Source organism: Ixodes scapularis, unplaced genomic scaffold (assembly GCF_016920785.2).
Source record: "Ixodes scapularis isolate PalLabHiFi unplaced genomic scaffold, ASM1692078v2 PGA_scaffold1__304_contigs__length_218370807, whole genome shotgun sequence".
In the NCBI taxonomy this organism is placed as follows: domain Eukaryota; kingdom Metazoa; phylum Arthropoda; class Arachnida; order Ixodida; family Ixodidae; genus Ixodes; species Ixodes scapularis.
The window spans coordinates 212,573,094-212,597,274 of NW_024609846.1; the positions used below are offsets into that span (position 1 = coordinate 212,573,094).

The 24,181-nt window shown below is 45.5% G+C and overlaps 1 protein-coding gene and 1 pseudogene across 1 annotated transcript; both read left to right on the forward strand.

Annotated features, from left to right (window-relative positions):
* The first annotated feature begins 17,296 nt into the window (after nucleotides 1-17,296).
* On the forward strand, nucleotides 17,297-17,923 carry LOC115327049. Its single transcript, XM_040223293.1, has one exon. It carries the CDS (start codon nucleotides 17,297-17,299, stop codon nucleotides 17,921-17,923), a length of 627 nt encoding a protein of 208 aa, XP_040079227.1.
* Nucleotides 17,924-18,966: 1,043 nt separating this feature from the next.
* LOC115309869 lies at nucleotides 18,967-19,565 on the forward strand (annotated as a pseudogene).
* The last annotated feature ends 4,616 nt before the right edge of the window (nucleotides 19,566-24,181 follow it).

The window sequence follows — 24,181 nt, forward strand, 5'->3', positions numbered from 1 at the left end:
AGGTCCCGTTTGGGATCTTGTAGACCAGAAGCATACAGTATGGGCAACTGCGGTACGTCATCAGTGTATCGGATTCTTAAATTTTAACGGTCGAATGCATCACAATTAGACGACTGGCAGCGGCTATGTTTTGGGCAGGTTCGCAGTCCTCCTGCAGGGGCTAAATTTTACATCGACATCATAAATTTGAACCACCAAATAAACTATATGCCTTAAAGTAATGGTACTTTCAGTAATTACTTCAGCTACATTGTTTCTTAATATCATTAGCGCCAGTTATCTCAAACGTTATCTGAAATTGTACGCAACGTCCTCCAATTTTTTTAGAACAGCCCGAAACAGCGCAATACAATATCTCTCGAGCTTCCGGACACTTTATTTGCCACTCCAGTGACCTATAGGAGTCACCACTCTTGTACGAATATGACGGTCGAAAACAGGCCGTGTCGTGCCAGTGCCAGCTCAACTCACAACGCTCGGGATTCAGCGGACAAGCATTGGCCTCAAAATGGTTTGACTCGAGTTTTATCCACTACGTTCCAATCCTGCGGCAGGGTGTTGGCATAAGCGAGCTTCCAGAGTCTTGGCATTTTTTCTGGGAAGCGACGAAAGGACTACCTATACTTTCCCATCGCGCTAATGAACGTCGATAAACGTACAACATAGAGCCTTAGTATGGCGTACAGGAGTAAACGCAAAAGACTACGTTTGCGTTAACGTTGCGTGCTCCACACTGCGCATGCTTCATTGATCCGTAACGCAAGTGCGCTCGCTATCGATCTATTGGGTGAGTACGGAGTGGTCCTCTGCGTTCCCGTCTCGTCGCTCTCGTCGCTCAACTGAGGGTCAATAAAGATGCTTTTTCGCTCTCTCTCTCACAGTACACTGCGTGACTCCGATTGGCTTGACCGAATACTATTGTTCGGAGCCGTTTGCACGGGCACATCTAGATGGTGCTGCAACTGCTTGCGTATGCGCTTGCGTTACGCTTTACTAAAAGCGCCGGTTGGACGCGCTCCGCAGCGTTCCGCTGAGAACTTGCGTACGTCGTACGCAGTGCTAACGCGAGAGTCTTTATGTTACTCTAAAACTTTCTAATAGTAAGTTTTAGCATTGCGTAGTAATAGTGAGAGTGTCGCGTTAGCGTTGCATGTTCCACACTGAGCCTGCGTGGAGCCCCGAACTACGTCTTGGATTGGGGAGTGGTGACGACGCGCATGCGCAACGTGGAGCACGCAGTGGTAACGCAAATGCACAACGCTTGCGTTTGCTTCTATACTTGATACTAGAACTACTTATTATCAGGTTCTCGCGGTTCCGTACATTGTGGTCCGTGCGACGTATACGTAACACGCTGATACGAGAGTAGTGACAGTCACCGGGACAACTGTTTGCACTACACAGCACAAGAACAAGTAACAAGGCCCCATTAATCCTTTGGGCCATCATGAGTCATTGTTTTTCCTGCCGGTTTGTTATTGCTGCCATTATCGTTGCTTTGGACACAACGAAACTTCCCTGGCCTGTACGGCTTTCGTGCCAAATGCCGACGACATGAAATCCCGGAAGCCCAAAAAGATACCTAATTTGCTACGCTTCTGTTTAGAAACCGGCCGTAAAATGGAGCTCAACTCATTCGGTAATAACCCGCCTGCTCGGCGTGTCTCAACTTCATCCCATGCAAACGCCACAACGCCCCCTGCCCCCTGCCCCCCCATCTCATCACCACCCGCACACACACACGATCGCTGCGCAGAGAGCCATAGAGAGAGGTCCGGCGGTCTCTCTCCGACTCGCGAGGACGTACGCCGAGTCGTTCGTGCGGCGGACCACACACTGCCAGGATGAAACATTCCGACGCACCGGGATCGCGAGACCGACACAACACACGAGGTGCGATAGCCGTGCTGTCATTTTTCAGCGAAGCACCGCTCCTCCTCCTCTTTTTTATTGATCTTTTTCACGAAGAAAAGAAGAAAAAAAAAACAGTAAAAACATGGTGGCTTCAGCAGATCCGCACGCTGCGGCGGCCGGCAACCCTGTCCGTTGACTTGGTGCGAGCTTCCTGCCTGCTGGGGAAGAAGCGTCTGGGCGTCGTTATTAATGGTTGTCCCCTAGACAGCCGCGCTCCTCCGTGCCGCAGGCTCGCGGGGCTGCTTGGTCTCTCCGGATATACGCGTATTCGTGCGCACACCAGTTTGCGTGAGTGTGTTTTGAGAAATATGCGACACTTGGAGTTGCACGAGAACTGCGTGCAGTGGGCCGTTGTCGGGGCTAAACGAAGCGTCGCTCACTAAAAGACGGTTATCGCTCATTAAAGACCTGTTTACCGTCAGGCTCAAAACTTGCTTCGAATTACAATCCAACTCCACTCGACTGAGGCTTGTCGCAAATCTGTTTCTTACCTGGCTTCGGAAAATTGGGCTCGACTCTTATCTGACCAGAAGGATTCTCGGCGCGAGCCCAGCGTGCGTTGGGTTCGTTTTTTTCTTTTTAATTAGGCACCAGCCGAACCCATCTTCACCACCGCAACTAATTTTTATTTCAATACTCGCAAACTTTTGACAGAGCTGTATCAGATTCAACCCAACATCCTTGATCCAAAAATGTGATAGTTCAGAATAGTTGCGGGAGTTCCATATAATGTTCCTTCGCTGATAAAATCATCGAGCTTATACTTCTTAAACTTCCAACCACAACAAAAATGAGAGAAAAGCCCATTAACGTCACATGCTTGCCTTGCTGAACGTCGTGGCGCCGTGAACTAGTATTGTAAAAAAATCGCCTATTGTAATTTAATTAACGTTTTAAATAAAGAAAATGCGACATTAAAAATGGGAAATAAGGATAATGTAAAGTTCTTTGTTGCGCAGGCAAGCCAATGAACGATCATGGTTAAAAAAAAAACATCGAGGCAGGAAACGAATAAATAGAGACAACCACAACACCAACTTTAAACACGGCTGCAAAATTTATTTCCACATAATCCTTTTTATGGGGGCACCTCACCCACACCGCTTGCATCAACAATCATCAACGTAACAGTCAAGTCAAGTAGACCAGACCCAAGCTCCGATACAGCCTAACAATACATCGGCGACCACAGTGATCTTGAAAGCAAGATAGGAAGGAAGGACCGTATCTCCGGGTCCATCACAAGCGAGGGCATACTTATAGACGCTTTACAGCAGCTGTGTATGGGCGCCGCCATAACCGCCCTTCAGTTTTTGTTTTCGCTTATATTTTTCACTCTGCTCCATCATTACCACAGATCATTACCACAGGAGGACAGGTTACTGGCATTTTAGATACGACGGTGTCTTTTTCCCTAGCATTTGCCTTTGTGGAGGCTCGCCAAAGCCCGTTTCAGTGGTTTGATATCTCGGTAAGACAATAGAAGGTCGGCAATGGCGTCTGTAATCTGGCACGTGTGTAAAGCGTCTATACAATGACTAGCGCTAGTTATATGAACCCTCTTTTTTAACACTATTTCGAACGGTCTCTTTCTCTACCAAGAACTTTGGTCTTCGTCTAGTCAGGGGAAACATTTCGTACACTCATAAGGTGATTGACAAATTTCGAATATGGCGATTTTGACGCCGCCGCCCTTTGTGTTCTAGAATTCGGTCATTCAGGCAGCGGCCAGTTTGACCAACAAACCACACGCCATAGGAATATGATAAACCACAGCTTCTTCACACCCAGTTGAGCCCTCCCTATATATTTTTTTTTGTGACACCCTGGATGACCCCCCGAGAAAGTTGTTAACCGACCCAGTTTAAAGTCATTTTTGAACACAACACTCACTCCATGTCTTGCCGCCAAGTCCTTTAGATTATGTGAAAAAGTGTGTGAAAATGGTAAACGAACCTAATTGTCAGGCGTCTTACGCTCAAAGATATCCTTTCTCAAGTTAAGCAAAATCATCCTTACAACACTCCCCAAAACATACGGACAGTTCCGCGACTGAGCCCATCTCGACATCTGAAAAAGAACACTCTCATGCATGTGACAGAAACAAGATTTGCGTAGGACACTTCGGAAAGAGAATTGGCAACACCCGGATTCACTGCTTTTGAGTGACAACTGTAATAAGATAAAATAGGCTTCGGTGCCTCTTTTCGATAACTCTAACGCAATCCCTATTCAGAGAAAACCTTCAAATCAAGAAACTGTAGAAAGCTAGTAGTGCAAAACTTGGTTGCGAATGATAATTCTGGAGCCTGTTGCTTTACAAAATCAATCCACTTGTGAACATCACGCTCTTCCATTGCGCAAATAAAAAAGTCATCTACGTACCACCTCACTATTTCACAAGTCCGCGGCATCGACTCTAGCTTGGCGTGCATTGCATGGTTCAACACACTCAAATAAATCTCGGGACAGTATCGGTGCCAGAGAGGACCCGATGCAAACACCTTGCCTTTGTGTAAACTTTGTCGAACTTAAAAGCTGGGAAATTTAAAGGTGTTTGGGCGGAACCATGCCATGTCTTGAAGGGCAGGTGGTTCGCTTCAAGGCCTTCAAACATCGGCAAAGATGATTGCGTAGAAAATGCGGCCTGTTCGTCCCTTCACCGGGGCAAAGGTTCTCTTGTCAACCCTTCTAACGTTACCTTGTCCGACACTGTCGAAAGAGTGTTAGCTGATGGACCAAAGTTTTGCCACAATATTAGGCACTCTAAGCTTGATCTGGTGTCGCCAGTGCAAGTCATTAGTAAAAGAATCAGTAATCAGAACCAGAATTTGGGTTTTCAGAATCGGGATTGGCTCAGTGGGGTATACTGTCTGAATGTCGTGCGGAGTGCTGTGAACATGACTATGCTTAACTTGAGAAAGGATGTCTTCATGCGTAAGAAGCCTGACCATTAGGTTTCTTTACCGTTTTATAACAACATTTTCACATAATCTAAAGTTCTTGGCGGCAACACATACAGTGTTGTGTTCAAAAGGGAATTAAACTGAGTCTGTTCGCACCTTTCTCGGGTGGCAAGCGAGGGTGTCAGAAAAGGCAGAGGGAGGCGGCAACTTGGTGTGAAGAAGCTGTGGTTTATGATATTTTTATGGCGTGTGGTTTTACATATATCGGTCAAACTGGCCGGCTGCCTGAATGACCGAATTCTAGAACACAAAAGGGCGGTGGTGTCAAAATCGCTTAGTGGGGAAATTTTCGAACACCTTGATGAGTGCACGAAATGTTTCCCGGACTGGACGAAGACCGAAGTTCTTGGTAGAGAAAGAGACCCGTTCAAAAGAGTGTCCAAAGAGACGATTCGTATAACTACACCTTAATCGTGCTCCACGCAATATCCACTTAGTAAGCGGAACTTCTTTGCAAAAAAGTTCCACTTATTTCAGGTGGAACGGCGTTCCATATACTCCGAAAAATATTTGGAACCGTGTTCCGAATGTTTTCATGGCATTCTAGATGGACGAGTTTCAGCCGAACGCTGACTCAGAGCTCGAGTCCAATCTAAGCCCTACGGTCGCCTCTTTGAGTGACGCAGGGAAGCACCTAGGTTTTCGTATCTAGGAGCTGTTGGCACAGGAACAGGAACGTTTCCCTGCGAGAAAAGCAGGGCGCGGAAGTAGCCATTGTGAACACTATGGACGACCTGAGTGACTCAGCATGAGTGACTGCTGAGTGACTCAGTTGCTGAGTCACTCAGCATGAGTGACTCAGCAACTTAGACTGTTTTCATTGGCTAACGGAAAAACATGTATACTTCGTTTCACCGTAAGTCCAGACGCAGCCGACGCTACAAGCTGATGGACCAATCAGACAGCGTCAAAAGTGCACCTTCATGTTAGTCTACGTGTTGTATCATCGCTGAACCAAACCTAAACAAAAAAAGACCCAGTGACTTGAGCTTTTTTCTCAATTCGATCGGTCCCATAGCTCGTATACCGTCATTAAGTGTGGATCTAAGCTGAAATAAGGTGTAGTTCTGTCATTTCTTTTCAATAAGAGTTAAGTGAATACCTAGGCAACATAAAAAAGCAAAGTAAAAAATTTTAATGTAAACGTAGTTCTTCACAAACAAATTACTGCTGGAATTGTTATTTAACTAGTTTGGTTTCTTATATGATGTTATTATGCTTTCCGAGACTTGGTGCACCAATGGAATCGATATTGTTAAACTACCAACAGTAATGTGTTAAACCGGACCACCAGCTGAAGTAGAGTGATGTAGCTCGTAATAAAGAAAAACTTGAGCTTTGATCTATTGATTGATTCTCGTACGATGAATGAGGATTAAAGTGTTAGCTAGTATAACAAACCGCATCATTGCTGTAGTTTTTATCTCCCTCCAGAAGGAAATATTGTAAATGTTTAAGTCTCCTTTATGTATTTCTGAATTTTCTTTTAACTACAGATATATTTTCGTGTGGGGAGGCGATTTCAACATTGATATGTTTGCAGATTCAGGACACAACCGTGACCTGAAACATTTGTTGGCGGTATACGCTTTCACAAATAAAATAAAAACACCAATTCGAATAACTAAAACTTGGAAAAACTATTAGATGTTTTTATAACTCATTCTGAAACGGCATCAACGCAAGCAGGGAGTTGCGCGAGGACAATGATCACCTGCCCTTGATTGCTACTAAGACCAAAAGTGTATGATTTAAACTATAATCTAAACCTGTTTATGCCCGACCAATCACAACAGTCCAATAAGATAAATTCAGTGAAAACATTGCAAGCATAGATTGGATTGAGATTTGTGAAAAGGAACGTGCCAACCTTTACTGAAAAACCGGGGCACTTTGAGTATCTATATAATCACTTCAAAAAAATATACACTTCACCTCAATTCGTAAAGTATACTTGTTTCTTTTAATTGGCAGCAGCGGACTTCGAAGTAACATTTCATGATATTTTTAAGGCGCTTCAAGCATGCTTTTAAGTAAAAGGACATCTACTTCAATGTAAGTTTCAGTATACTCGAAGTGTTATTTTAAACGTTTTAAAGTAGTCCATTTCTGTATACTTCAAAGCAGCCTTCTAAGCGTTATAAAGTACATAAGTTTAGTGTCTTTCAAAGCATCATTCTATGCTTCTCAATGTAGATTATTTTGGTATACTCTGCGAATAATTAGACGTACGTGAGTGAATCAGTTTTATAGCTCTCGACAAATATATTTTAATAAGTTTTCTGGGCCAGTATAAGTTTATAAGATATTACTTTCGTAATTATAGTACGGTGAGCTCTCATTCACTTCCCTATAGCTACAAGTTCAAGATTATCGCATATACAACTTATGATCTAAAATATGGGCCAAGAGAATCAACACACGGTAACTGAAGTAGAACATTTTTATTAAATAGAAATGCATAAATGAGGATAAACAGACTCTTTTGAATTCTTAAAAAAAAGTGTATAAAACGTTGTCACACTGGGCCGTTCACTGGTAGATTGCCGCGTTCATGACCGGGAAGCAGGGACTCAAACTGAAAAACATAGCGTTTCGGTTATGGTTACGGTTAACGTTTCCTGTCGATTTCGGTTTTGTATCGATTTTTTACGGTTTTTATTTTTACGGTTTCGGCTACCGGTTACACGTTCCTAAAAACCGGTTAAGTTTGGTTTTGCAATAACTTATTTTATTGAGATGCTAGACAGCCGTTTTATAATAAACGGTTTCAAGTAGTCTCACATATCTAGCAACGGGAATTTCAAGGAACTTAGGAATGTCTTTGCACTTCTAATTGGTCAGAAGTTGCTCACGTTTTTAGGTCCAACGCTTGCTTACTACATCTGCTTGCATTATATAGTTTGATGCCAGAGCACACATATCAGGAATGACAATTGATGAAGCGATTAAAAATTAAACAAACTAAATGTTTAATGGCGTGAACTTGTGCCCAAAACAAGAAGGAGACATAAGATAACAATAGAGCGTCGCGGGCGTCGATGGCGGCGTAACAGCAGGACCGAACACTGGGGCGAGACTGCCTCGGGCTCGCCACGCTGAGCCCCTTTTGTACACACGTGGGCTTCTGGAGCAATTGGCGTAGAAGATTATTCCAGAAGAACAGTCGGCGTAGAAGATTGCTCCATGCGGCGTAGAAAACCTCCAACATGCAACAGAGTTCTTGAATTTACCTGAACACTATATTGCAAGAATAAATAAACGACGCGTTGCTCCCAGGAATCGAACCCCGGCTCTTCGCGTGGAAAGCAAACACGATAACCGTTAGGCAACGGCCGGGCTCTTTTTTTTTTTTATTTATTGCCTGTTTAACATCACAACACAAGACTGGGTTAAAAACACGAAGGCCACACTTGGCCAACGCGACACATTAAAATCTTTTCATTGACATTAATTCATCAAATAGCGGCATCCAATCAGGAGGTACTGGCAGTGTCCCGTATACCTCTCGCATGTAGGCTACACTTTCAATAAAATTCTCTCTGACTGAGCGCACGTTCGCATCCGCATGGCGGACGGCCATTCTTGTCGTCCATATGCTGTGTAGGCCCAGGACCATAAACATGTCATACGGGATACCGTCATCATTTTCCACAGACAAAAAGCGAATGCCTTGTGCAGTAATGGGGAGATCTTTCTTTAGGGTCCGTTGTAGGATGTCCCAGTAAAAAACGGCATCCCAACACTCGATAAAAACATGTTCAACTGTTTCAGGTTTCTTACAGAGCAGACAGTTGACTGTCCATGGCACGTATATACCTTTCTCCTCTAGCCACGCTTTAACAGGCAGAACGCCACAATGCAATGTAAAGAAAAATGATTTTACTGTTGGCTTTATTGGCATTCTTTTAACCCGTTTAAGAACGTCCAGTCCTGGGCCATCAGAGTATACAGACCTGTACATAGGGATTGGTAATAACACATCAACTAAATCTTTATACAGTTTTTTGCGTGAAACAACACTGAGATATTCCAAAGAAAAACGCACCTTCAGCAACTGAAAGGAAAGCACTACTTCCCGCGTGTAACCTTGAACAGTCCGACATATTTCGTCACTTGAAGACACGATAAACTCAGGCAGAACATTTTTCAATCGCACCTGTAGCGCTGTACGTAAAAGTTCATTACTTTGATCACGAAGGAAAATGAAACGAGAAACAATTTGCCGGATAAACAAGTGAGACAAACCGAGTCCCCCCGTCTGAACTGGTCGGAACAAATTTGTACGGCTAGAGCGCTCCCAGCTTGAGCTCCAAATAAAAACCGCGAACACGCGGTGCATCTTCTGAACATTTATGCGCGACATGGACAGTGCCTGCAGAACGTACCAAACTTTTACTATCAAAAAAAGATTACAAACAGTGGCCCGCGCGAACATTGACAAACCACGGCCTTTCCACCCTTCTGCCTTCGATCTAGCTTTTTCCGTTTCTTCACTCCAGTACTACGTTGTATCCCGGTAGCGCTGAAGCGGTACACCGAGATACTTCGCGGGCAGCGCTGTCCATTGAACGTTCATAAAAACGTCAGGCGTTTTTATGAACTAGCTACCATGCCAAAAGCCCAGCTACCATGCCAAAAACCTGCGCATTTTCCCCAGTTGATTACACTACCCGATTTTTTGCAAGAAGATGAAGCATCATTTACTACCTCACGCACGCTCTCCTGGTCCCCACAAAAAACGGCCACATCATCCGCATACGCAAGAACCTTAACCTCACAAGACTGAAGCTTGAAACCGCGGATATTTTCATTTTGAATTAATTTTAAACAAAAGGGTTCTAAGTAGATGGCGAAAAGCAAAGGTGACAATGGACAGCCCTGCCTTACAGAAGATCGAACTCTGACAATCTCGCTAACGCGTTTATTCACAATAATGCGTGTCGTACAGTCGTCATAAGCCATTTTTAGACCGTTCAAAATAACTGAGCCAACATTTACATATTCCAAGATGCTGAAAAGAGCCTGATGTGACACACGATCAAATGCCTTTTCAAGGTCCAGCTGCAACATGGCAACTCGACCATCAAAGGCGTCACAACATTCGAGAATGCTTCTGGCGACATGAATATTAGTACAAATGGTGCGACCTTTAATGCCACAGGTCTGATGCGGCCCAACTATACACTTAATAACACTTTGAAGCCGTCGGGCCATTACCTTCATATAAATTTTGTAGTCCACATTTGTTAAGCTTATTGGCCTATAAGAAGAGACTGATAAACATTTGACTGGATCATCATACTTGGGTATAAGGACAATATGGCTCTTTACAAACGACGGCGGCAGCCTATTTTTTTCGTACGCTTCAACCAGCACTTCGTACAGAGCGGTAGCTGTCTCCGTTTTGAACATTTTATAAAAGTCAGCACCTAGACCATCAGGCCCCGGTGTTTTCCCCGGGCTTAACTCATCGATAGCCTTTTCGAGTTCGCCGACGCATATCGGTGCTTCTAAACTTTCACGCGTGTCATCCTCAAGCTTTGGCATCAGGGACAAAATTCATTATAAAAACCATCCTCCGTTGGAGCACTCCGCCCTAAAAGATCCCGATAGTATTCGACAAACGCCTGCTCAATGATTTTCTTATCACGAGTGACGGTGCTTTTGTATAGGATTTGTTTTATTTCATTTCGACGCGCGTACCTTTTTTCATCACCCAGAGCTCGTTTCGTCGGCGTTTCGCCTAGCCAAAGCTTTTCCGCTAGCGCACGAACGACAGCCCCCTATATCTCTCTGCCTCGATTGCTTCTATTTGGTTCTTAACACTTCTTATCTCCTGCGCAAACTCACCCGGCTTCGCGCTCTCTTTGATCAGAAGCATGTGCAAGTTTTGACACAGTTCTTTCTCTTTTATTCTCTTTTGGTAACTAAGACTGCTACTTCTTTCGATGGCATCAAGTTTAATCTCTTCTTTAAAAAGCTCCCACTTTGCGCACCATACCATCCCTTCATTCTGAAACAATTTTTTAAAAGATTCACGAACTTTCTCGGTAAACACCTCATCTTTAACAAGAGTATTATTATGTTTCCAAAGCGCCCAATCCCACCGCGGAGTTTTCAGCCTGTTTCCTTTGCTAAACATAACCAAAGTATGATCACTGAACGATACAGGCTGGACAACGTAACATTCACATGACGGTACTAAGTCGAGCGAAATGTAAGCCCTGTCAAGACGCGCATGGCTTTGACCTTGGAAATGCGTGAACTGAACCTTGCCCGGAGATGTACATCTAGCCACATCTTCCAAGCCGTTTTCTGCAACAACAGAATTTAGATAAGAAGCACTTGCATCCCGATGGTTCATCGAAGTCGCGCGATCCTCTGGCGTACATACACAATTAAAATCACCAATGAAAATAATAGCCCTTTCGCATTTAAGGTACCCACTCAGACTTTCAAAAAAACTCTTTACGCTCGCGCTCGCGATTCGGTGCGTAGGTACAAATAACGCGCCAGTCCACATTTTCTGAAGAAAAATCACACAACACAAAGCGGCCGCCTTCGTGCGCAACTACAGCCTGCTCAACGATATCTAGTGAGCGGCGAATAAATAGACAGCAACCTCCGGACAATCCGTCCGCATGTGATATATAAGCATTGAACCGCGTTCTAAAGGGCTGCACCATGAGGTCCGCTTTTTCTTGACTTTGAACTTTATGATAAAAAAAAAACTGCTCCGACTTTACTCAACAAGATTAACAATTTAATCAAACGTTTCGTCTCCCATGCAGGAAACATCGTCAGTGAAACCTACAAGCAGGAATGAGAGAAACAACTTCAACAGTCCTATTTAAGCAAGTCCGCGTACACATCGGGGAAAGGGCCGCGGTTCGAGTTGCAAGCTGATGAGTCACTTCGGATGAACCATGATTCCACGAACCTGCGTGGACCCCACCTTTGTTCGCGCGCCAGAGTGGACGCATTCTCAAAGTCGAAACAGTGACCCGTATTCCAACAATGGTCTACGAGTTCCGTCTTCGCTCTTGTCGCATGCGTGGCCGTCGCCACGTCCCTTTTGTGTTCGTTTAAGCGAGTGCAGCGCTTCCGGCCTGTCTCCCCAATGTAGGATGCGTCACAGTCTAGACAATTCACTTTATACACAACACCGCACTGGGACTCTGGGGGGGTGTAATCTTTAGGTTTAGAAATGAGGTCACGTAGTTTACGATGGGGTTTGAAAGCAGTACGGATATTCAAAGGGGCGAGGGCCCTGCGAATAGACTCAGAAACACCTCTCAAAGAGGGTATTGTTACTTGCCCTGTCCTAAGTCGTCCATTATCCTGACTTCTTCTTTGCCCCATCTGTTTGCGCGTGTTATCAATAAAACGTTTCGGATAATTCCGCTTCATCAACAGGTCAACAATAACAGCATCTTCAGAAGCGCGCAATTGAAGATTAGAAGAAATTCGTTCGGACCGATGTAGTAAGGTTTTTACGACAGCCCTTTTATGTTCGACAGAATGGTGCGAGTTAAAGTTTAAGAGGTTGCCTGTATCGCAAGCTTTGCGGTACACTGTTGTATCTAAGCGACCGTTACTATGTCGGAACACATTAACATCCAGAAAAGGCAGCGCACCGTTCTGTACAACTTCATGTGTGAATTGGATTGATGATTCAACATTGTTTAAAGCTAAATGAAAGTCAGCAACATGGTCCTTGTTTAAAATTACAAAAGTGTCGTCCACATAACGTTTGTAAAAACCTATCGGGAGCATACCCTGTTCAAGGACAGTTTCCTCCACATACTCCATAACCAGATTTGCCATTGTAACAGAAATTGGGCTACCCATTGGACATCCTTCAATTTAGTGATAAATTTGTCCGCGAAACGTAAAATGCGATTGTTTAAGACAAAAACGCAGCAAAATTACAATATCATCCACCGTTAACGATGTGCGTGATGGGAGGCTGTCATCCCGAATCCCGGAGAAAAGCTCACCGGAGAAAAGCTCACCGGAGAAAAGCTCAACGGAGAAAAACTCACCGGAGAAAAGCTCACCGCAAAAGTGGCAGATGCGGAGAAAAGCTCACTGGTCCTGGGGCATAGGCGGAGGAAAGCTCACCACTTTTTTTTATGTATTATTTTCTTAGCGAAGCTCTTGGAACCTCCATCACATAGAGCAATTTATTACACCATTATAATGAGTCAGGTTAATAACTTGAAACTTTATCTTGTTTTTGCAGTATTTGTGGAACCGATTAGGCACATTGCTCGCAACTATATCTTACGGGCAAATGTTTTCTGTAGATTATTTAGTAGGCAAATAAAAGCCTATCTGACAATTATATGAACTTGGAGTGTAGAAAAAGCCTACAAAGCTATGCAGTACGTTTTTTGTTAATTCAACCTCTACAGGACCGTGAACTTATGTCGAATGATCTCGAAGATCGAATTAAACCATTTGGGAATACATGCGCAAATGTGTCCCGGGACTTTTCAACGCGATCGAATTATTCGAGGTCGCATTAACAAAAACTTATTGTAACGTCCGCCTAGGACAGGACAAAAGCGGGACTGTCAACAGTACGACGCCTAAAACTCTCCTGGAAGCTATTGTAAGCATCGAAAACAGAACAGAGCGGTGATTAGAATGTCAAGACTTCTTTCTTCCACGCACATGCCCGCTTTCTAGCCGTTCGTGCTTGTTTCTCCGCGCGTTGCTTTTGTGCGATAGTGCCACTGCAGGGACCTTCTATGACCTACATAGTTGCACACGGGGGTCGAAGCGTCAGATCTGTGCCGACGTTTCACTAGAGGGCCTGCTTCCGCCTTCCACGCTAATTCAGAAGCAGAGTTCACGCCTTCTGTTGCGTTCTTTCTCGTGACTGATTTTAGATATTCCTTTGTGTCTTAAAGGGACCATGAAGGCAGTTTCGAAGTTTTATTCGAGGATTTAAATGGATGTCAGGCACGTCTCAGATACTGTTGACCAAGTTCTAGCCCGAACAGAAGTTTGGGTGCCGCACCAATCGAGCAAACAGGCGCGGTAATAATAGCGCCGGGAACGATGCCTGAGACCCCACCGAGGCGGCGGCAGAAAGGTGAACTAAAGTGCGCCGAAGCGTGACGACAACGGGCACCTCGTCTGGCGATTGGTTCAAATGATAGACGCGCTCTTGGTTTCAATTTTGGTGGTGAGATGTGATGAAAAATGTTTATTTGAATGTTGGATAATCTTTTGAAGTTGCAGTTGGGAATTAATAGGTTTCACACCGTGTATAAAAGCATAATCTGAAGCGATCCCTCCGTTTGTCACTGGTTGAACGCATCCCGCACTGCTACATCGGGCGCGTAAAAAGCATCGAGCAACCATGGACAAAAAAAAAAAAGAAAAAGGTACGGGCGCCGGGGGCGGCGGACTTTTGGTTTTGGTTTCGTGCGTCGTCTCGTGTTCGCTTTGCGAACTGGTGTCTCACCAATCATGCCGCGTTTATGTGCAGTAGTACGTTGCGCGAAAGGTCGGCTAAAGACGTGCGGTCGATCGGGCGACGTTAGTTTGCATAAACTGCCGACCGATGCAGCAATGCGCAGCATTTGGTTGCGCACCGTCGTCTTGCGTAGAGCTGTGGACAGCGGTGTCAGGTAGGTCTGGGGCGCCCTCGTAAAGCGCCAATCCAGAGTTATGTGTCCTTAGCAGCATCTCCCGTTCAGTCGGCGTGAGGTCGCTGAACGGGAGCTCAAACTCGTTTGCGAGCGCGGCGTTGTCGTCCATTTCTTCCAGGTTGTCTTCACAGACCGCCGTGCACTAGAGCGAACCACGGGAACCACACTGAGTGTGCACTAAATCCTACCGATGCCGACAGTGCTCCCTGACGTCACTTCTCTTTCCAGAGGCGAAAAAGGGAAGAAATCTGAATGTTTGTTTCGGTTTCGCAAATTTATTTACAGGTACAAAAATAAGAGTCACAACGTTCTAGAAAAAATTGTGTGGCATGCCAGGACCCCAATGCGTCCGAAAACACCTTATTTAATAAAACAATTAAATTGCCTTCATGGTCCCTTTAAGCCCCTTCCATGGTAACTTCAAAGCATGGTTTACACCTTTTGTTGTGTTGTTTCTCGGGGTTGGGTTAAGAATTTTTTTTTTTTTTTTTTATTAAGCCAAGCCGGTAAGTTAAAAAGATATTTTTTGTCACTTAGCGGTTCCTTTTTGAATCGCACATTAGAAAGTTTTGCCTTTATCTTATTGGTTGATGGTGGTACAGTCGAACGCTAGTTCCTGAAGACGTTTGCTATATAAAGCAAACATTTTAGCCGCATCAGTATTCTGACTGTCATCATGGAGGTAATTCGTTCGAACAAGGGTAAGGCGAAAGTTTTGCTTAACGGTTTCGACTACGTGCAAAAGCAGTCAAAAAAGGATTGGATCCGGTGGCAGTGCCGTAAGCAGCGGACAGGCGGGTGCAAGGGAGCAATAACTACGGACCATGCTGTGAGTATAACAATCCTTGTTTTGACAGCAGAAAATAGCTACGGGCTGGGGCATATTTCTATGTTTGTGTTGCATGCTATTATGGGATCTTTAGTTTTCTTCCCATTGTTGAGCAGAATATAGAGGTTTTGCATTTATTGGGGGTAAAAATGATTTGTGGATGTGCTTAGACTCTAATGTTTTATTTATTCATTGATTCTTGACTTTTAAAAATAATGAAAGCTGCCTATTAGCAAAAATATATCTCCTGAACAACGAAGACGCACCGCACGTACGTTTCAACAAAGAGATGGAGAGAGGTAAAATTTAGGATAGAAAAATGATCAAGAAGATCAGTGTAAAGAACTGATCAGGAGTGCTCCTTCCCCAAAATACCACTTCTGTCTATCCGTTCGTCCATAACACTTCCTGGCTATTTTACAATTTTTCCTTCACGTGCAATTAGGCGTATTTTCAATTTCCAACGTGAACCGATTTTTACTATTATCCGACTTTATCTTTTTTTTTAATTTTTGGAAAGGAATATAATTTCAAAGCTGATATATTTCGATGAAAAAGTAAGAACTTGTTGAATTATGAAATTTTAAACTGCCTTGGTGTTTTCAAAAGGGAAGATGGGGCACTTCTACATTTGAGAAAAAACGCTGGAATTGCGTTCATTTGGCCTTTAGATTAACAGATATCAAAATTGTATTTCAATGCGACGCGCCGGAGAGCCATACGAGCTATTTCAAAATAGGACTGAAGCCGCGCCTCCCTAGCCTTGGGCAGCCAAAAGAGCCGTCGATGACGTCACGGACAGCGACTGTCTTTAGCGTTTTTCTCGCGTTTAACAATACTTACGCAGCAAATGGTTTGGGTATTCGGGTTCACGGGGTAAAAATACACTAGAATTCACTTCTAACTCATTTTTTCCAAGAAGCTCCGTAGCTTCCCTCTAAGTAAGCAGCGTCTCATAAGGCGGTCTTCCTTTTTCGGCATTACAGATCACTCGCTTCTGGTCAGTAACGGAGCATAACCATGCCAGCGACTTAGACGGCGTTAAGGTGACGAAGATAAGAATGGACCTGAAAAGAAAGGCGCAAGAAACGTCGGAATCACCAAGCAAGCTTTTGGCCCAGGCGTTATGTAGTTCGTCAGCTGCTGTGCGGGCAAATATTGGAAGCCTGGAGACTGTGCGTCGCGACTTGCGCCAGCAAAGAAGCCGGCTGCGCCCAGCGGAACCAGAATCCACGGCTAAGCTCGAGGTGGAGGACATCTGGGCAACGACCGGAGGAGAAGTGCCACAGCCGTTCCTCATTTATGACAACGGATCGGAGCGGCGGGACCGGATGCTCGTCTTTGCCAGCAGCGAGCAGCTCAGAGCCTTGAGCACGAGCTCAACCTGGTATATGGACGGGACGTTTTCAGTCTGCCCCGCGCTGTTCAAACAACTCTACGTGCTCAGGTGCGCAGTCGGAGAAAGCTCGGTCGCCTGCGTCTACGCTCTCCTTGCTGGCAAGAGCCTCGCGATTTATGAAGAGCTTTTTCGGGCCGTCCTTGACGCATGCGAATCAAGAGGTTACCTTCCAGACCCCAGCGTCATCGTGAGTGATTACGAGATGGCTGCAATCCGGGCAGCAAGGGAAGTCTTCGGACCTGACTTCGCATCCAGGGGGTGTTTCTTTCATCTGTGCCAGAGTACCCATCGCAAGGTAACGTGCGGTTATACAGCTTCCAGTAAACAATGATTTCTATTGAATCCTTTATAACAAAATAAATTTAATATCGTATTGAAGGCTAATTGGGATAATGTGAAATACGATAGGCAAGGAGAGTTATTAGGGTGCTAATGCGCATCATGAAATTACCAATAAAAGTGTATTGTAGCGTTTCAAATGTTATCTTACCCCTCGCTGCTCGCATTTATGTGTATGCATATGTGTTTGCTAATTTTACATTTCTGTTCAACACAGCTACGTGAGCTGGGTCTGATCAACAGGTACCGGACCGACGACGCCTTCAGGAAGGCTTGCGGGATGCTAGACGGCCTAGCCTTCGTGCCTCCCGACCTTGTGCCATCTGGACTTCAGCACATTCGTGACATGGCACCCGACGACATGGCCGAAATACTCGCGTACTTTGACTCCACGTACGTGAGCGGAACGTTTCGCACTGTTTCAAGAACGGAAGCAGATGGACGACTGACAACCACCGTGCGCCGCCGACGCCCCGAGTTTCCTCCGGAAATCTGGAACGTCATGGAAGCAACGCTGCGAGGGGAGGACCGCACAAACAACGCCTGCGAGGGCTGGAATAACACCTTTAAACACCTCGTTGGGCATTCTCATCCGAGTGTTTGGAGGCTCATCGAGTGCCTGCAGCAAGACCAAGCGGTCGCCAGTACAACCTTGCTGCAAGTCAGCCGTGGAGAGCCGCCCGCTAAGAAGACGAGAAGGGAGACAAGCCGACTGCAAGGCCGACTGCACCACCTCTGCACGGATTATTTGCAGCACAAGCAGCTCCCCGTGGTCCTCGAAGCAGTTGGGCAGTGCATTCGTTTTTGAGCCAAAATTTTGACTTAGGTAAAAGTGATGCTATCAATAAATTGTTGTCCTCTTTACAGGTGTACCGTTTCTTATTTTTTTTACCTCCGGCGGTATTATTAGACAAACTGCTGGATTCCTCACTTCCAAGAAATATGCATGATAAATTTAATAAATATTACATAAAAATGTTATTTTTCTCTATTAAACTGACGAACTCTAATATTAGTGAAAACGAAATGAGAAACACCATCTAAAAGCTTCTCTATGAAAAGAATAAAACATTCGGTGAGCTTTTCTCCACCTCGGCTCAGGGTCCGGTGAGCTTTTCTCCGCATGTGCTTGTTTTTCGGTGAGCTTTTCTCCGGTGAGCTTTTCTCCGTTGAGCTTTTCTCCGCCGCCCGTCATCCCTACGTAGACGTGTTTCGGCTATCACAACAGCCCGAGAGGTGGGGACATTCGTGAACAAGGACACAACATCAAATGAAACCATTATGTCGTCTTCGTCTAGGACGTGATCCCGAACCAGGCCCACGAATTCTTGGGAATTCCGTACTGTTAAACCATTTTTACCTGTGACCGGAGTGATGAGTTCGACCAGATATTTTGACAGATTGTACGTCGGGGACCCAATAAATGAAACAATAGGACGCAACGGGCACTCGGGTTTGTGAATTTTGGGGAGACCGTACAATTTAGGTGTAGACCCGTCAGAAGAAAAAAGACGACGGTACATGGCATCGTCTAGGCGTTTCTTCTTTTTTAGATCGCGGAGGTGATCAACAAGGGATCTCTCAGATTTAGGGGTAACCGGACAAAAGCTCACCGGACAAAAGCTCACCGGACAAAAGCTCACCCGTTTTTTGACAGACCCGGACAAAAGCTCACCCGTTTTTTGACAGACCCGGACAAAAGCTCACCTCGATTTCGTTTTTTTTTTACTATCCGGGCGAAACACGGGCTGAAATAAAGTGCGGACGCAATGGACATTGGACCATTTTTAGGAGAACTTGTACCTCATCCACCATTGAGTTGAGAATTTTTTTAAAAATACTGTGAAAGAACGGGAGTTCGGCCTTTTGGAAAAGTACAAGACAGATGACCAATTTCAAAAATTGTGCGGGATTTTAGATAGGCTCGGGTTCCTTCCACCACAGCTTGTTCCACAAGAACTGACCACCAGGAAAAAGTCTACCGGTGACATCGCTACCTACTGGACTATTTTGATTGCACGTATTTCAACGGCCGCTTCCGTTATGCTTCTGTTCCATCTGCGGCGGCACCCAGAGCGAATTCTTCCCTTCGCCTGACTCTGCACCGACGGCGACCGGAGTTTCCCCCGATACTGAGGAATATGTACAACACCACTCTTCAAGATAAATACCGGATGAGCAACACCTGCGAAAGATAGAGTACCGGGTTCCAGAAGCCCGTCGGCCACGCCCATCCAAGCGTCTTGAGGCTGATTGAAAGCCTACGGCAAAATCAGGCGCTCGTTGACACGGCATTGACAAAAGCCCGGAGAGGTGAGCCCACCGTAAAGCGGGTGCGAAAAATTACTCTGCACCTGCAGAATCGTCTTAGAAATATTTGCGAGGGCTTGCATGTACATCGAGATCTACCAAGACTGCTGGAGCTAGTGGGGCACTGCATTCGCTTCTAAACAATCGATAAATAAACTTGTTTCTACTAAAATCAACAAACCATGCGCCTGTCAGATTTAATTTATCGTTGCCTTTTTGTGTCGCACGCATGCACCTAAGTTGTCCGCACTCGTGTTAAGACCAACATAAAATTTTCTCGTGGTGAGCTTTTGTCCGGGTCTGTGAAAATATGGGTGAGCTTTTGTCCGGGTCTGTGAAAAAATGGGTGAGCTTTTGTCCGGTGAGCTTCTGTCCGGTGAGCTTTTGTCCGGGATTCGATTTAGGAGTGGGGTCCCGCGGTAACGTCACAAAATGCGCTGTGTCGTCAAGAATTACCTGCATTTTTTCATAATAACCTTCTTTATCGAGGATAACAGTGCCTTTCCCCTTGTCAGCTGTAAGAATAATAATTGATTGATCCGATTTAAGATCCCGTAGTGCCGACTGCTCCACCTTGCTCAGATTCGATGGCGTTACTTTAGCATTATTTTTGCATTCTTTGAACTTTAGTTTCCTGCACACCAATAATGTCGAGTTCATGTTCTGCAAAAAGCTTATTTAGGTGATACTGTCTGCGCCTCGCTGCCAGCCCTCGGACATTAATAGTGGCAACACGAAAGGCTGATTCTATACTTATTGCGAGTTGGAAAAGAAAATAAGGAAAGGCCCTATGGTGCCTCCCTTCGCAAGGCAGAGTTCACGGTAGCTCGCCGGGACAGTACCTTGGACAGCCTTCGGGTTAGACAGTCACGGAGGCGGCTTGGCCGCCCCTCTGTCGTCCGCGAGTCTGCTAGACTTGACAGGCAGTCTCTTCCGAAGTGGCGCTGCCTTGGGAGGCGGCTCCTCCTGGCTTGGCATGTTAGGGTTCACGTCTGGTTCGTCCCGTGGTCGCTTCATGGCGGCGACGCTTGCCAAGGCGTCCACGTCCATGAGGCCGTCACCGGCTGACTCGGCGTTGTCGATCTCGCTAGCTTTCACTTCCGCAGTCCTCGGCACACTTTTCTCAGCAGGGGGACCACAAACTTCCATCGTAAACCGGAGACACGGAAAAATAAAAAAACGGACAAAACAACAACACGTCTCAAACACAGCTAGTTTATTTGAACACCTCCGCTCTTATATATACACAACAACCCTCCTCTCCAAAGGTCGACACACCTCCTCTCCACTCCATCAACGACATCTCAAACTGAACCAATGACACATGCTACCTCCCTTCCTTTCATACCAACCAAAAACTGACCCCTTTCCAATCCAAGAAACAGGCACTCAAACCCTGCTAACAATGAAAACACCCCCCCCCCCCCCACAAAAAAAAAAAAAAAAAGAAAGAGAAGGTTTTACGGAACCGACCAGCCACAACTGATAACAGGCCTATCGAACAGACACGGTGTTAGCATTCAACCACCCCTCAAAAAAAAAAAAAAAAAAAAAAAAAAAAATTAAAGACATAGAAAGCGTTTCAGTTCACTTCCGAAACCCAAGGACGGTGTGCTGACACAATTGCCACGCTCCAAAATACATAAAGTCTCCCTCACAACTCTCCTACCATTTTCTTTCTCTTTATGCAATACCTGGGTATCCCCCCACTGAGGCTGACAGTGATTGCAGTCTACAACATGTTTAGCTATTTCTGAATTCTGCGCATTGTCTTTTACCGCCCTTTTATGTTCCAGCAACCTATCATTCAAACAGCGACCAGTTTGGCCTACATAAGACAATCCACACCGCAACGGAATGTCGTATACAACTGCTACTTGACAAGTTAAATCAGGGTTTTGGTGTTTCTTTAGGCAACCCTGACGACCACCCGAAAAGGGGGTTAAGCTTTCCAATTTATGTTGTGCCTTGAAAACTAAATTTACTCCGAACCTCTTGGCCACTGACTTCAAATTGTGAGATATTCCATGATAGTAAGGCACACAGACCACATTTTTCACAACCGGTTTTTCTACCGGAGCTGAACTGAACTTTCTTAACACCTTAAGCATAACGCTAGAAATCACATCCTGGTGATGGCCCGCTTCCACAAGACGCAACTTTTGCAACCCTATTGCCTCTCCAACGTGATGTACACATGACTTTTTACACGCGTTATCTACCACAGACGCGATTACACCCCTCTTGACTAATTTCGAGTGGCAGCTGTCAGCAGCCAACAAGGGTTTTGCCGATTCCTTACCAAACCTCCAACACAAGCCCTTTTGTGTGTGTAGTAGGAGGTCTAGATACTGAATCTTGCCCTGAAGAGTGCTTCCTTCCGTGAACGTCAAATCGTGGCACTTTTCTATTATACACTTCTTAACCGTCCCTGCTAACCCTTCCTCAAAAGAACAAATCAAAATGTCGTCTACATAGCGACGAACTACAACAGCTCCACTCAGCAAAGACCGCACAAACGCGTCGACATAAACATCCATTTCATTTAAAAAAATCTCTGATAACACTGGCGCAATTGAGGACCCGATGCACACTCCCTCTTTTTGGATAAAAAGAGCACCTTCAAAGTCTATACAGTGGACCCCAAATAAAACTCCAGAATGCTCATAAAGCTATCCACATCAATTCCAGAGGAAGACTGAAATTTTACTAGATGGTCATCACACCACCCCCTGACCCTCCTCAAAAGCTCCGACTTATTCATAGAATAATAAAGATCCTTGATGTCTAGAGTTATTACTTCGCAGCTTCTCCCGTGATGGGGATTCAGTATTTCTATTAATTCCTCAGAGTTTCTCAATGATAGCGGGCTATCGACCTCCACTCCGGTTAGACACTTTTGTATAAAAACCGACAACACCCTCTGCCAAGCACCATTTTCGTTCACAACTACTCTCAACGGGAAGCCAGGCTTGTGGTCCTTCAACAAAAATTTCAGTCTTAAGGTAGCCTGTGAAACCTCCCCTAGCCTCTTTACCACTGTCTGAAAGTCACACTCCTTAAGTACAGCTACCACATTCCTTTTCGCCTTCTTGAGGTCCCCAACATACGGCTTAAAAAGTTTATCAACCGCTTCAGCTGCCTTTGCTCTAAACATGTCATTTCCTAGGACAGCAAACCTCCCTGATTTGTCCGTCTGAAGTAAAGTAAGCTCTTTCTGTTCTCGGTCCTTCTTTACATCCCTGAACATCTTACAGGATACCTTATCCCTCGAAAAAGTCTGATCCACTATCCTTGAGACCTTCCTTATTGATTCATCAATAAAAACTTTTTTCTTGTCCTGATCAGAAATTTTCTTCGTGATTTCAAGCACATCAGATACTATATCCACCTTAGATGGCTTCACGTTAACGGAGAACTTCGGTCCCTTCCCCAGACATGCTTCTGTCTTTTTATCTAGCTGCTTTCCCGACAAGTTGAAAGGCATTCCTTGGCGATTAATTCTAACATTCGTTGCCTCACATGCAGTTCGCTTTGACACGGAAATTATAGCTTTCCTTCTGCTCCCACTCCATAGCGCCTCCCTTTTTGACGACAACAATCGCAGCCAGGTTGAATACTCAATAGTATTGCCATAACTTTCCCCACGTGTTAATGTCCAAATAGTGTCACACACCTTCCAAGCTTGCTTGAGTTGGTCCTGAAGAGAGTTCCTGTAGGCCGTCAGAACTTTTTTATTGGTCGTCCAATCACAAGTCAATGAAGAGAGGTAGGGCCATCTTGAGTCTTCGATGTACCTTTCTCTTGAGCAGAAGCCCAGAAAACACCAATCCGCCTCAAGCTCCGCCATCCGCTGTCCCAACTTGCAAAGAACTAGGAGGCTGTATACTTCCACAGAAGACGAGGGCAGTGACGATAAAAACAGAGACGAACACACTTCTAGGTGTTCGTCTCTTCGACCACAAAGCTTCTCAGCAAGGTGCCCGTCACCTCCTCCTCGAGCCGCGTCATTATTGCTCGGCGTCTCGTCGCTCCCTGTTCTAGACGCAATATCTTCCGGTGTAGTTGACTTGAATGCCGAATTCGCAGTGGCTTCCTCAGAGTCGGCCTCATCCATGAGAAACTCCGATTTCTCGTCGCTCCCCACGGGGGCTGTGGCCGCCGCATACGTCCGGACGCACTCGGTTCCCTCGTGGCCAACCTTCCGGCAAACGCTGCACTTAGGAGCGGGACACTCTTTGCGGATGTGGCCCGTTTTTTGACACCTCAGACAGAGAGGCGCCCTGCCGGGCACCACGACGAGGGCCACCTCACCTGCGACGCGCAGCTGGTGCGGAATGGTATCCGGGGTGACTCCCCTCTTCAGCCTCAGGACCGCCGTTCGCGTCATGGTGCTCACGCTGGCGCAACCGTCGACGCGCCACTTTTCACGAGTCACTTCGATGACAGTCCCATATGGCGCCAGGGCCACTTTCACCTCGTCGTTAGCGACGTTAAAGAGCAGCCAGTGGAGCTTTACTTCTACGTCTTGATTGTTGGGGTCGACCACGATGCACCTCCGCCCCTTGACGACAAGCTCGGGCGTCGCGAGCATTTTCTTCTTTGCCTCCGCGTTTCTGAAGGTCACCGCCCATACCTGATTCATCTGAAAGTAAACATCTTCGACAGAAATCTCTCGGGTTTGGGGAACAATTCGAAAAAAAGAAAGCTCAAACCAAAAGTTTAGAAACAACAGTTCCCAACGTTTCCGGGTCGA